The sequence below is a fragment of the Theropithecus gelada genome, chromosome 19 (assembly GCF_003255815.1).
Source record: "Theropithecus gelada isolate Dixy chromosome 19, Tgel_1.0, whole genome shotgun sequence".
Lineage (NCBI taxonomy): Eukaryota > Metazoa > Chordata > Mammalia > Primates > Cercopithecidae > Theropithecus > Theropithecus gelada.
In genome coordinates this window covers 37,016,748-37,030,374 of record NC_037687.1, presented here as the reverse complement: position 1 = coordinate 37,030,374, position 13,627 = coordinate 37,016,748, and the positions used below count along the sequence as shown (strand labels likewise).

At 55.4% G+C, this 13,627-nt stretch overlaps 1 protein-coding gene across 1 annotated transcript in view; it reads right to left on the bottom strand.

The window, feature by feature from the left end:
* The window catches only part of LOC112611964 (IgGFc-binding protein), a 22,172-nt gene that overhangs the window by 1,043 nt on the left and 7,502 nt on the right, over positions 1-13,627 (bottom strand). The window contains exons 7-14 of the mRNA XM_025365916.1: positions 13,001-13,592; positions 12,684-12,883; positions 10,386-10,527; positions 6,628-6,965; positions 4,761-5,334; positions 3,779-4,395; positions 2,511-3,054; positions 359-951 (exon numbers count right to left, since the gene is read on the bottom strand). Of these exons, the coding sequence (XP_025221701.1) occupies positions 359-951; positions 2,511-3,054; positions 3,779-4,395; positions 4,761-5,334; positions 6,628-6,965; positions 10,386-10,527; positions 12,684-12,883; positions 13,001-13,592 (3,600 nt within the window). The remainder of the gene's footprint in view (positions 1-358; positions 952-2,510; positions 3,055-3,778; positions 4,396-4,760; positions 5,335-6,627; positions 6,966-10,385; positions 10,528-12,683; positions 12,884-13,000; positions 13,593-13,627) is intronic.

Genomic DNA, 13,627 nt, shown 5'->3' with positions numbered 1-13,627 from the left:
TCCTGCCAATGAGTGGCAGAACAGGGAGGTGAGTAGGACAGAATCCAGGATTGAGGTGGGGAGAGGATGGGGAGGAAGGGAGGAGAGGGTGGGAGAGATTTGGAGAGAAAAGTCAATGCATGGAGGTGAAGAGAGGGTGGAGACTGAGGGACAGAGATCGGGAAGCAGCTCCCAAGTCCCTGAGGACACCTCCCTCATTGGCTTCCCACTCTGGGTTCTGATTGGCATCTTCTGTCCTCAGGGACCCCAGGCCTCGCACATGCACTCTCATCTCTGTGCCCCCAACTTCTGGGCTGAGCACTGCCTGTGCCCCACCCCCCCCCAGGCCCCCCGCCCCCTGCTCCCCATCTGCTCTCACCGTGACCTTCCACTGTCTCTGCTCCAGCCGCAGGGTGAAGTTTCCCACCTGGACCGTGATCACCCTGGTCACACTGACTCGCCCATTACCCCAGGCCACGTTCTCCTGCAGGACGGCAAACCGATGCAGGCCAGGCCGGGTGCCGCAGGTCTGAGCCAGCACATACACGCAGGTGCCCATGAAGTCGAAGCGGCGGCCATCGAAGGTGGTGTAGTGGGGGTCTCCCGACGCCTGGCAGGTGGCAGAGCCCACGGCCACACAGCCCAAGGTGCCACCGGATGGCCGGCAGGCCTCGTGCGGGCCGCAGCTGGAGGGTTGACAGGACACCAGGCCGCCCTCCCGGCAGTGGCAAAGGGAATCACACCCGGGGCCAGGGTAGAAGGTCTGGCCCAGCGGGTAGTAGCGGTCATCGTGGAGGCAGCCACACTGGCCCACAGGTACACAGGTGTCACCACTGAGCACGAAGCCAGCATCGCAGACACAGCCCTCACGGCAGGCCGACTCACAGCCCTCGGGGGCCGAGACGCTCGGGCAGCTCACGGGGCAGGAGTCACCACAGAGCTCGTAGTGGCTGTGGGCAGGACACTGGAAGGCTGTGGGGACAAGGTGGGCATGAGCCATGTAGGCATTCGAGTCGGGGTCTGGGGAGGCCCTGAGTGGGAAAACTGCTCAGGTCAACCTGGCTGTCTCTGGGTATGCACATGTGATCCAGGACATCTAACTGGGGGACTCAGTGTGGGACCTGCAATGGGAGGGGACATGCCCACGTCTCTCTGACCAAATATTTCTAAAGATCAAATGACTCTGCTTGCCTGATATTTTTTTGAGACAGGCTCTCACTCTATCTCACCCAGGCTGGAGTGCAGAGCCCCAGTCACAGCTTGCTGCAGCCTCCACCTCCGCCTCAAGCGATCCTCTGGCCTCAGCCTCCCGATTGGCTGGGACTACAGGGGTGAGCCACCACATCCGGCTATTTATTATGATTTTTTGTAGAGATGGGGTCTCACTATGTCAGCCAGGATTACCTGGGTGAAATGGATCACTCTTATCTATTCGGGTTATGCAAGATCAGAACCGACTATGGGTATCTCAGGATGTGAATGTGACTGGGGTATGGGGCCACATGTATCTCAGGGTATGCCTCTGCCCGAGGGCACCCAGCTGTGGGTGTCTGACCTGGAGCATCTCCCAGAGTCCGTGTGACATGGTCTGTCTAAGGCTGTGCCTGGGTGAAGTTGGCAGGATACCTGTGACCAGGAGACCTGCTTGAAGGGAACCTCCTAGGACTATCCAACTATGCATCTGTGTAGATCTGCCCAGGGCTATGTCAGGATCCTGATTCTTTCTGAGTGTATCTGACCAGTTAGTATAAAATCTAAGCAGATACCACTGAAGGCATGCGACTAATTCTGTGTGGCTAGGTGTATTTCAGTGTGTGCAACAGACCAGGGCCCTGTGACCAGTTGTAACTCACTAGGTCTTCCTAACCAAGGGTACCCTGCTATGTGATTGAGGCCGGGTCAGTCATCCCAATCTACATGCCTTGGATGTCTGAGAACATGGATCACCAATCCCCAAGAGTGTCCTGGACCCCGGGTTTCTGACTAGGTGTTTGTTTTTTTCTGGTTTTGTTTTTTTTTTTTTTTTCTGAGATGGAGTCTCTGTCACCCAGGCTGGAGTGCACTGGCGCGATCTCGGCTCACTGCAACCTCTGCCTCCTGGGTTCAAGTGATTCTCCTGCCTCAGCTTCCCTATTAGCTGAGATTACAGGTGCGCGCCACCACACGTGGATGAATTTTGTATTTTTAGTAGGGTCAGGGGTATCACTATGTTGACTGGGCTAGTCTCGAATTCCTGACCTCAGGTGATCTGCCTGCCTCGGCCTCCCAAAGTGCTGGGATTATAGGCGTGAGCCACCGCGGCCAGACTCTCAATACCTGTTTCTAACTGACTCTCTCTCACTGCAGTACCTGACTTGGGGCATTTCAGTGTGTGAGAGCCAAGGTGTTTCCTGACAGGAGATACCTAGCTCAGAGGAAGGAAGGTGGCCCCTGAGCCCCATGGAGGAGGAAGGGGCTGCTGTCTTACAGTCCTGGAAAGGAAGGGCAGGGAGAGACCCTACTATGGGGACCACGCATGGAGCAGTACTTACGACAGAAGTCCGGCCGCCTCCACTCGCCGAGCTGGGCCCCAGCGGCCTGACAAGCTGCCACGTAGGCGGCCACTGCAGGACAGAGGCCTCCAGGATGACCCTGAACTTGGCAGGCGTCCAGCAAGCAGCCCTGGAAGTACTGCGCGGGTGGCACAAGGCCGTGGCAGGGCGCCAGCGGGCCGTCGGTGGCGGAGATCACGCCGCAGGCGTTCGGACCGCCGAAGGACTCCTGCTGCTCTGGGGTGCACTGCGACGGGCATGGCCCAGACACACATTCTCCGCAGCCCGGGGCGCCGCCCACCTGCCATCCAGCAGGCTTCCCGTCCACAGCCTTCAGGTCGTCTGCGGGGTCCTGGTTGTAGTTCCCGCATAAGCCACAGAGAGCGCCCGCGTACGCCGCCGGCACGCGCAGGCGCACGAAGCTGTCCCCATCGAAAGTCAGCGAGAGCCCTGAGGTTGTGGTCACCACCACGTCCGCGCCGCTCAGGTGTGCGTGCAGCAGCGAATCCAGATGGAAGGGCAGAGCCACGAACACACCGTCCACCTGCGGGCGGGGGTTGGGGGAGCGGTAAGCAGAGCGAACACGGGTTTGAATCCTGGCCCCACCACCTACTAGCTGTGGGACCCTGAGCATATCACCTCCCCTCTGAAAATAATAATGAGCATCTATAGACCGGGCCTGGTGGCGCAGCCTACAATCCCAGTACTTTGGAAGGCCGAGATGGGAGGATGGCTTGAGGCCAGAAGTTCAGACCAGCTTGGGCAACATAGTGAGACCTGCATCTCTACAAAAAAAAAAATGAAAAATTAGCCAGGTGGTTGCCGGCGCCTTTAGTTCCGGCCACTCGGGAGGCAGGGGCCAAGGTGGGAGGATCTATTGAACCCAGGAGTTCCAGGCTGCAGTGAGCCCTACTCCTGTCACTGCACTCCAGCCTGGGCAACAGAGTCACGCTAAGAAAAAAAAGAAAGAAAAGCAGGAAAGAAAAAAAGAAAAGAAAATCAAAGAGCCTCTATAGGCACATGTCACTGACTCCCCATCCTTTTCTAAAACAGGTACTTTTCTTACACCAGTTTTCGGAGGAATACAGTAGGCTCAGAGAGGAAGAAGCCGCGGTGCCAAGCCATCAGGCTCCCAGGCCTATCCTCTGACCCTTCCATCATGCCCCAGCTAAGCTGTGAAAGGTGCCCAGGGGAATGGTGAAGCCCTTACCATCTCAGGCAACCCCAGAGCTGGCACCCGCTCCTGTCTGGCCCACAGCCCTCCTCACCTGTAGCTGCCGGGGCCAGCGGGCACTCAGTGTCAGGCTGTGGTTGTAGATTTGCAGGGTGACACTGCGGGTGTAGCTGACAGCCTGGCTGCCCCGGTGCTCATTGGCTACAGTGACAGTGAAGTTCGCAGCCCCTGAGGGTAGTTCGTGGCAGGGTGCACTCAGCAGGTACTCGCAGTTGCCTTGGAAATCGAATCGGTGCCCATCCAGAGTGACGTAATGGGGGTCACCCCAGGCCTGGCACTCAGCTGTGCTGACGGGCCGGCAGCCGTACTGGCCGGATGGCAGGAGGCCACACACTTCACCCAGCCCACAGCTGGCAGGTGTGCAGACCAGCGAGCCGCCCCCAGGCCCGCAGCGGCACCTGTGGGAGCAGGTGCCATCAGCCCAAAACTCACTGCCCGCCTCGTGGTAGGTGCCGTTGGCCCAGCAGCCGCAGCCGTTGTTTAGGGGAACACAGCGGTCAGCACTTAGCACGAAACCCGCGTCGCACTGGCAGCCCTCCACACAGGGACCCTCGCATACGGCTGGGGTCGCAGGGGGCGCAGGGGACGGACAGCTGGCCGGGCAGGGTGGGCCGCAGACCTCGTAGTGGCTGTTTTCTGGGCAGGTGATCTCTGTGGGCAGATGAAGGAGCAGGAAGGAGAGAAACAGAGAGAAGGGTGTTAGGGTGGGGTCACAGGACAGGGTGGGAGGAGACACAGAAAGGGAGAGACAGAGCACGAGACACAGAGACAGAGAACACAGAGAAACAAATAGGAGAAAGCAAGACACCAAGAGACCCAAGAAGAAACTGAGGGAGAGAGAATGAGAAACAAACAGAGACAAGCAAAGCGAGGCACAGAGACGAGCACCAAGAGACAGAGACACAAACAGAGAGAAATGCAAACAAAGAGACCCAGGAGGACCAGAGTGAAACCAAACTAGCCCCAAAGAGACGGGAACGTGACCCCAGCCCCGCCTCTGCTATCCCGACACTCACCACAGCCGACCTGTGCCCGCCAGTCTTCGATGACAACCCCAGCGGCCTGGCAGGCGGCCACGTAGGAAGCCAGCGCCTTGCAAAGAATGTCGTGGGCCCCACCACCCATGCAGACGTCTAGGACACAGCCCTTGAAGAAGCTCTCAGGTGGCACATGAGCATGGCAGGTGGCGAAGGGGCCCCCTGCGCCAGGGACCAGGGGTCCGCAAAAGCCAGGGCCCTCGTACTGTTCCAACTTGTCCTCAGGGCACGTTGGGCAGGACCCCGGACATATGTCCCAACACAGTGGGTCCCAGCCTGGGACTCGCCAGCTGCCGCCCCAGATGGGTATGGAGGGAGCCAGGGTGCCATTAGGGAAGACCTGGTCATTGCTGGTGTTGCGGTCCATGTTACCACAGAGCCCGCACACTGCGCCATGATAGCTGCTGGGCAGCGTCACATCTACCCGCCAATTCCAGTCATAGCTGACTTGCAGTCCAAAGTCAGCCACCAGCAGTGCCTTGGATGCACCATGGGTCACTGAAATCCGCCCGTTGGCCTCGGAGACAGGCAACGCTGTCAGCACACCGTTCACCTTGGGGAAGGAGGAAGAAGTCAAACGGGTCACTGGAGGTGTTACGGCCCCAGCTCTGGCCCTCTGCCTCCCTCTCTCTCACCCTACCGGGGGCTGGGAGAGGCCAAGGCCTTCCTCTGATAGTTGGATTGTCATCAGACACCGTGTGGACATTTGTTCTGGCCCAGGTCTTGGGGAATGAAAGCTGACTTTACTCTTTCTAATCTTCTCCCTTGATCTCTATCTCCCTCCCCTGTCTCTGTCTCTCTGTCTCTCTCCCTCTGTCTTCACCTAAGTCTCTATCACGTGGTCGTCTCTCTCTCTCTCTATTTGTCTGTCTCTCCCTCCTCTTCCCTTCCTCCCTCCCTCCCTCATTCTCTGTGTGTCTCTTCCACTCACTCACCATCATTCATTTACTGCCTACTCTGTTCCCTCCCTCCCTGTCTGTCTGTGAGCTACCATTAAGCTCTGTCTCCATTTCCCTGGGCAGAAAGGACAGCCCATCTCTCTACCCTGATCTCACTATATATATATATATATATATATATTTTTTTTTTTTTTTCGGGGCGGCATGGATACTCGCTCTGTCATCCAGGCTGAAGTACAGTGTCAAAATCTTGGCTCTTGCAACCTCCGCCTCTAGGGTTCAAATGATTCTCCTGCCTCGGCCTCCAGAGTAGCTGGGATTACAGTAGCGCCACTACACCCAGCTAATTTTTGTATTTTTAGTAGAGATGAGGGTTTCACCATATTGGCCAGGCTGGTCTTGAACTACTGACCTCAGGTGATCCACCTACCTCGGCCTCCCAGAGTACTGGGATTACAGGTGTGAGCCCCCGTGCCCATCCCAATCTCCCTATATTTCTCTCCATGTCCTGGTCTCTGGGCCTCTCACTTGTTCCCTCACAGACACTCAAACGAGTGTTCACCTGGACTAGACTCTGACCTCAGCATGTGACATGCACCACCTTGCTGTGGGACAGGCCCTGATATGATGCCCATTTCACAGATGAGGAAACTGAGGCCTACCAAGTGAACTGCCCAGCATCACCTAGCTCATAAGGAGGAGAGGCTGGATTCAAACCCAGATCTCTAAAAAAGGCAAATGTTGAGGTCCTAGGTTAAAGCCCTTACAAAAGGGCTAGGCTTGTCTAATTCCCAGGAACGGGGTGATATTTTTGCTGGAATTATTCTTTTTGTTGACAGTTTATTTCAGGCCCAGGTGAAGACAAGGAGCCTTGAGCTGCTAACTGTGGTTGTCAGGATCCCTCCTGCCCTCCCGGGGACCTCAGGGGACCATCCTGCCACACATACCCGGACTTTGCCGATCTCGCCCTTGTGGATGGAGATGTTGGTGCCCAGGGCAGCCACAGTGACGACTCTCACGTAGGACACAGCAGGGTTGCCCCGGTTCTCGTTCTTGGTGGTGACGGTGAAGGGCGTCAGGCCCTGGGTGTTGACCCCCGGGCAGCCAGTTGTTGCCAGCACATAGTTACAGGTGCCCTGGAAGTCAAACGCCCGGCCGTCGAAGGAGTGGTAGTGTGGGTCGCCCCACAGCCAGCACGTGGCCTCATAGTTGGGCACGCACACGCCCTGGCCACCTTGCTTCTTGCACGTCTCCTGTGGCCGGCATGTCACACCGTCACACGGGTCTGGGGACAGAAGAGGGAGGACCTTGAGAGGCTGCCCATTGTAAAGGATGGCCGCTGCCTCCACATCTACCCCAGTCTGTGCCAGGGATCTGAGGGTTACCGCAGGCAAGACCAGATTCCGGAGTCCTCATGTCCAGGACCCAGGTGCTATAGTTTGCTTTTGTATTTGGTTTTGTTTTGTTGGTTTTTTGAGATGGAGTCTTTCTCTGTCACCCAGGCTGGAGAGCAATGGTGCAATCTCGGCTCACTGCAACCTCTGCTTCCCCGGCTCAAGCGATTCTCCTGACTCAGCCTCCCGAGTAGCTGGGATTACAGGTGCCTGCCACCATGCTTGGCTGATTTTTGTATTTTTAGTAGAAACAGGGTTTCACCATGTTGTCCAGACTAGTCTCAAGCTCCTGACATCAAGTGATCAGCCAACCTTGGCCTCCCAGAGTGCTGGGATTACAGGCATGAGCCACCACGCCAGCCTGCTGTTTTCAAGACCAGCCCCTGGAAGTCCCGCACGTCTGACACTGAGGCCCCATGGTGGACTGTGTCTAAGTCTCGGGTGTCAAAGTTCCCATACCTGAGACCGGGGTCCCAGAGGTCCCTACAGCCAAGACCCCGGCCCTAGAGTCCCCCTACCTCTGAGACTGAGGCCCTGCCATTTGCTGTGTGAGACTGAGGTTGTGGAATCCATGCACCTAAGACCAAGGCTCTGGGCCTGTGTTTACGATGCAGTTTCCATGGGGTCCTTGCTTGAGATTTCAGCCTGTTCTTCTATTTTAAGTTTTATAGGAACCTCACCCTCTTCACTTACATAGTCTACGGCTGCTTTCACGCCACCATGGCAGAGTGAGTAGCTGTGATCGAGAAGGTATAGCCTGCAAGCTTAAACATTTACCATCTAGCCCTTTAGAGAAAAGGTGCACTTGACCCAAGTTGAGATCTGTGCCCCAGGGGTCCTTGTGTCTGCAGTGCCAGCCCTGAGAGCATTCATGTCTGAGATCCCAGTCCAGGGGTTCTCTCTATTCAAGGCCTGGGCCCCAGGCCAGGTATGGTGGCTCAGGCCTGTAATCCCAGCACTTTAAGAGGCTGAGGTGGGAGGATCGCTTGAGCCCTGGAGTTTGAGAGCAGCCTGGACAACATAGCAAGACCCCGGTTCTACAGAACAATTAATAAAATTAGGCAGGCATGGTGGTGTGTGCCTGTAGTCCCCCGCTACTCAGGAGGCTGAGGCAGGAGGATTGTGTGAGCCCAGGCAATCGAGGCGCAGTAACCTACACTACATTCCAGCCTGGGTGACAGAGTAAGACTTTATCTCAAAAAAAAAAAAAAAAAAGAAAAAAAAGATGTAGGCCTCAGGGTCCCCCATGCCTGAGACCTCAGCCCTCTGGACGTCTCCACATTTGATAGCAATTGGTCTCCAGTTTCTCTAGGTCCTGGCGGCCTCTGTGCCCTAGACTAGGGCCCTGGGTGATCTTCTGGCAAGTGCTTAGTGCCAGGGGTCTCCGCATGATTTGAAACGTCTGAGGCCCTAACTAGCTAAGTCTCATGGCCTGGGCCTCCCTCAGTGCAAAACTCCATCCCGGAGGGTTGCTATATTCAAGCCAGTAGCCTTGAGGGTGTCTCACTGCTGAGGCCCTGTCCTGGAGGGCTTCTGTGTCCAAGACCCTGTTCCTGCAGTTACTACATCTGTGAGCCAGCTTGTGGAATCCCTGTGTGGGAGAAGCCAGTCTTCAAATGTCTCCTTCCTCCTGTCCTGTTACCAGTGTACCGTCTCTCAGCTTCAGATACACCCGGGGAGTTAAGCTTTGTCAACAGAGGGCGCTGGGGAGTCACTGCAGCAGGGAGGGGCTCTTAGTCTGGCTTCCAGCTGGTTTGGCCCTTCCAGCTCTGGCCAGGGTGTGTGGCCACACTCAGCAAGTGCCACTGGTCCCAGTTGGCTTCCCAGTGAGGGGTTTTCTTCTTGCCAACTCCAGCCTGCTGAAACCTCTGTGCCACCCAGTGGGCTACAGCTGCAGTGGGACTAGACTCAGCCGTGGGGCTGATTCTCCCCTCCTTGAAGAGGAGGGGCCAATTTCTCCCTTCCATGAGGCCTCTACCTGAGCCCTAGAAGTGGGGGCTACTTCCTCTGTCTGCTTTGGTGGTATTCTTTAGTGTTCTCTTTACCGTTTCTTATTTCTATTTATTTGTTTGTATGTTTGTAAAGAGAAAAGGTCTTGCTGCCTTGCCCAGGCTGGAGGGCAGTGGTACAATCATAGCTCACTGCAGCCTCGAACTCCTGGGCTCAAGTGATCCTCCCAACTCAGCCTCCTGAATAGCTGGGACCACAGGCGTATATCACCACACCTGGCTACGTTTAAATTTTTTGTGGAGACGGGTGTCTCCCTATGTTGTCCAGGCTGGTTTCGAACTCCTGGCCTCAAGCGATCTTCCCAAAGTGCTGGGTCATCGCACCAGGTGTGAGCCACCGCACCAGGCCGTCTTTGCCTTTTAAGAGTTAATCTCCTATTAATAAGTAAATGATTCTTTAATTGAACTTTCCTCATTGAAATGGCTGGGTGCTTTCTGTCTCTCGACTGGATGCTGAGCGATATACCCCCCGTTCCTGGGAGTCCCATTATCCTGCTCGTCACCCTGAGAGTCTTACCCCTACACGTTGGTGCTGGAGCTCCTATTATCTTATCCATACGGGGAGGAGGGTTCTCTGCTCTTCACCCTAAGAAATGAGCCCTGGGGGTGGCTCTCTGTCCTGGATTTAGTCTGGGGGGGTTCCCACATCAGAGACTATACCCCTAGAAATCCTGATCTCCCACTTGAGAGGGGTCCCCATATCCAATGTTCTGCCTTGGTGGGGTCTCTGTGCCTCAAACTCAGAACTCTGCTCTCTGTCCCTGTCCCTGGGATCCCAGTCTCTCCCTTGCCCTTTGGTGCTAGTGTCTGAACCCCAAGCCTAATTCCACGCACCAGTGGTCAGCTCACCATGGCCCCCTAGGCTGCTGCTCTTGTATTCTAAAGTCTTATAGCAGCCTCACCTCTTCACTTATATAGTCTACAGCTGCTTTCATGCCACAATGGCAGAGTGAGTAGTTGGAACGAGACCATACAGCCTGCAAGCTGAAACATTTACCATGTAGCCCGTATCAGCAAAGGTGCGCCTATCCCTGCTTTATACCGAGGGTGTCTGACATCAACCCTGAGAAACCTCTGAGGGTCCCCACAGCCTGGATTTTCCCTAAGGGTCCCTGCCTCCCCCAGTAGGTGGCCCTGGTCCTGTGAAACCCAGCCCAGGGGTCTCCAGGTCTGCAACCTCCATCATTAGTCCTGTGCACCTCCCGCCATGGACACCCCAGTCACATCACCCTCGGCCCCAGAGTCCCTGTACTCCATCCATAGTCACATCAGCCCCAGTCCCAGCCCAGCCCAGCCCAGCACCTTTGGTGATGCAGCTCAGGACGCCTTCGGAGGGCTGGCACACCTGTCCCGGCTGGCAGCTGTGTTCCTGGCACAGCACAGCTTTACCCGCATGGCACGTACACTGCTGCCGACAGTCATCAATGAGGAGTGTCTGCTCCGGCTGTGGGGAGAGAGGGCATGGCCATCAGACATCACGGGTGGGAGCCGACTCTCACATCTCTGGCATTCTGGGCACAGAGGGGTTTGCAGACATCACAGACAAGGGACATCTCTCAGCAGGATGGCCCCCTGTCTGTGAAGCTGAGGCACAGCCTGGGTTTGGGGCCGTCATTCCTTTGTACATTTGTTCATTCACTTTTATTCATCAACTCATTCATTCCAAAATATCCGCTCAATCTCTGCTGTAGGAGAAATGGTGTGACATAGTAACTAAGGGCAGATCGCCTGGGCTTGAAGTCAGTGTCTGCTGTTTCCAAACTCTGTGACTCTGAGCAAGTTACTTCACCGCTTTATGGCTCAGTTTCCTGATGTGCCAATCGCAGAAAATAGTAGCGCCTGTCTATGGAAGTAAAATTCAGATAAAATGTAAAATTCAGATAAAATGAAAAGGGTAGGCCGGACGCGGTGGCTCATGCTTGTAATCCCAGCACTTTGGGAGGTCGAGGCGGGTGGATCATGAGGTCAGAAGATTGAGACCATCCTGGCTAACACGGTGAAACCCCGTCTCTACTAAAAATACAAAAAATAGCCAGGTGTGGTGGCGGGTGCCTGTAATCCCAGCAACTCGGGAAGCTGAGGCAGGAGAATGGAGTGAACTCAGGAGGCGGAGCTTGTAGTGAGGCAAAACCTCACCACTGCACTCTAGCCTGAGTGACAGAGCGAAACTCCATCCAAGGAAAAAAAAAAAAAAAAAAAAAAGGCTTCCTTTAAAACATTCAGACAGGAGAGATACGTGGGGTAGACATCAAACAAGATTGGGAGTACGTGGCTTAGTTTTGAAGCTAAGTGATGGGTAAGTACATGGACAGTCATTTCACTATTCTCTTAATTTTCGCATGTTTGAAAATTTTCAGAATAAAAAGTTTTTAGATATGTAATGTATATATAAAAATATGCACACATAGCACTCAAAACATTACGAGATACATAGAAAGCACTATCTACAATTTTCTGTTATTATTACTATTATTTACGTGAGGAGAACAACAGAGAGAGGGTCCCACCCCGCGGAGAGCTCACAGTCCCGCAAGGGAGTCGGGCATTAGACAAATACATGCTCCAGTCAAAGAAAAAGGACCAACAGGGGGACAGTGGGAGCGGGAAGCAGAGGGTGTTAGCAGCTGGTATAACAGATGGAAATCTTGTCTTTGTGGTCAGAAGGGCTCCCTTTTTCCAGACCTGGAAGGCAAAGCCACAACTCCACCTGGGGAGTCAGGGGAGGGTTTAAAGCTTCAGAGTCCATGGTGATATTTAGAAAGATCTTTACCACTGCCATGTGGAGGGTGGACCAGAGGGAGCAAAGGTAGGAGCCTGGAGGGACCCAGGTGGGAGAGGACCAGCTGGACCAAGGGAGGGCCATGGGGACAGGGAAATGAGTGGGTACAAGAGACATTCAAGAGACTGAATGGACTAGCCTGTAATGCTTGCACTTTGGGAGGCCAAGGCGGGAGGATTACTTGAAGTCAGGAGTTTGAGAGCAGCCTGGCCAATATGGGAAAACCCCATCTCTACCAAAAAAGCAAAAAATTAGCCGGGCATGGTTGCACATGCCTGCACTCCTAGCTCCTCAGGAGGCTGAGACAAGAGAATTGCTTCAACTTGGGATGCCGACGTTGCAGTGAGCTTGAACCCAAGAGTCGGAAGTTGCACTCCAGCCTGGGCAACAGAGCAAGACTATGTGTCAAAAAAAAAAAAAAAAAGGAGGCTGAGTGGGTCGGGCATGGTGGCTCATGCCATTAATCCCAGCACTTTGGGTGGCCAAGGCGGGAGTATGGCTTGAGGCCTGGAGTTCACAACCAGCCTGAGCAACATAATGAGACACCCCCATGTCTATGTCTCCACAAGAAAATTAAAAACTCGCTGGGCTTGGTGGTGCACGCCTATAGTCCAGGTACTTGGAAGGTGAGGTGAAGGATTGCTTGAGCCAAGGAACTCGGGGCTGCAGTGAGCTATGATTGTACCACTGCACTCCAGCCTGGGTGACAGAGCAAGACCCTGACTCTAAAAGAATAAATAAGAGACCAAGTAGGCTGTGGGGCTGATGAGGAGTGGGAAGCATGAGGCCCCATATTCTGCCCCAGATGACTAGGTTCCTACCTCATAGTAGACACCATTGTGGTAGCAGCCGCACTGCTGGATGGGCACACAGGCTTCACCATTGTAGAGGAAGCCGGCGTCACACTGGCAGCCTTCAGCACACTCATCTGGGCACTGCAGAGGGGCACTGAGAGCCGCGCAGCCCAGGGAGCAGGTGTCCGCGCAGAGCTCGTAGTGGCTGTTCGCTGGGCACTTTATGGCTGCAAGGAGGGGGTGCCCGTCAGAGCCCTGGGGAGGGAGGGGCTGCAAGGCCCAGGGTCTACCCTTCTGTGCTTCAACCTCTCCCCTCCCTGCCCCTCTGGCTCTCCCTCACTCACGACAGAAAGTTTCCGTCCTCCAGGGCTTCACGTGGCCTCCAGCCGCCTGGCAAGCACTCACATAGGCATGGATGTTGCTGCACAGAATGCTCAGGTTCCCACCACCCAGGCAGAGATCAAAGACGCAATCTTGCAAGGGACCCTGCGGATCCACCAGCTTGTGGCAGGAGGCCAGCGGCCCTGTGGCGCTGGAGAGGAGCCCACAGAACTCCTCCTTCTGATACTTCTTCTCCTGCTCGGGAGGACACTTGCTGGTGTCGCAGCCCTCGCTCCCTGGCGGGCAGGTGGGCGGCGGCAGGCAGGGAGAGCCGGGCACCGCCTCCTCCCAGGAGTTGCCGAAGTCATTGGCGTTGCCTGCCTGTGAGCCGTTGGGCTTCTGGAAGTCATCCTTGGGGTCGCCGTTGTAGTTCCCACACAGGCCACACATCTGCTGGTAGTAGTTTCCGGGGATGGTGACCCGCACATAGTACACAAGGTCGTAGGCCACACGCAGGCCGAAGTCGGTCTCAATCACAACGTCTGAACCATGCTGGGAGGCTCGGATCTGGCCGTTGGCCAGCACCACGGGCAGCTTCATGTCCACACCGTTCACCTGGGAGGCGAGAGAGGCAGGCCACGCTTCAGAAA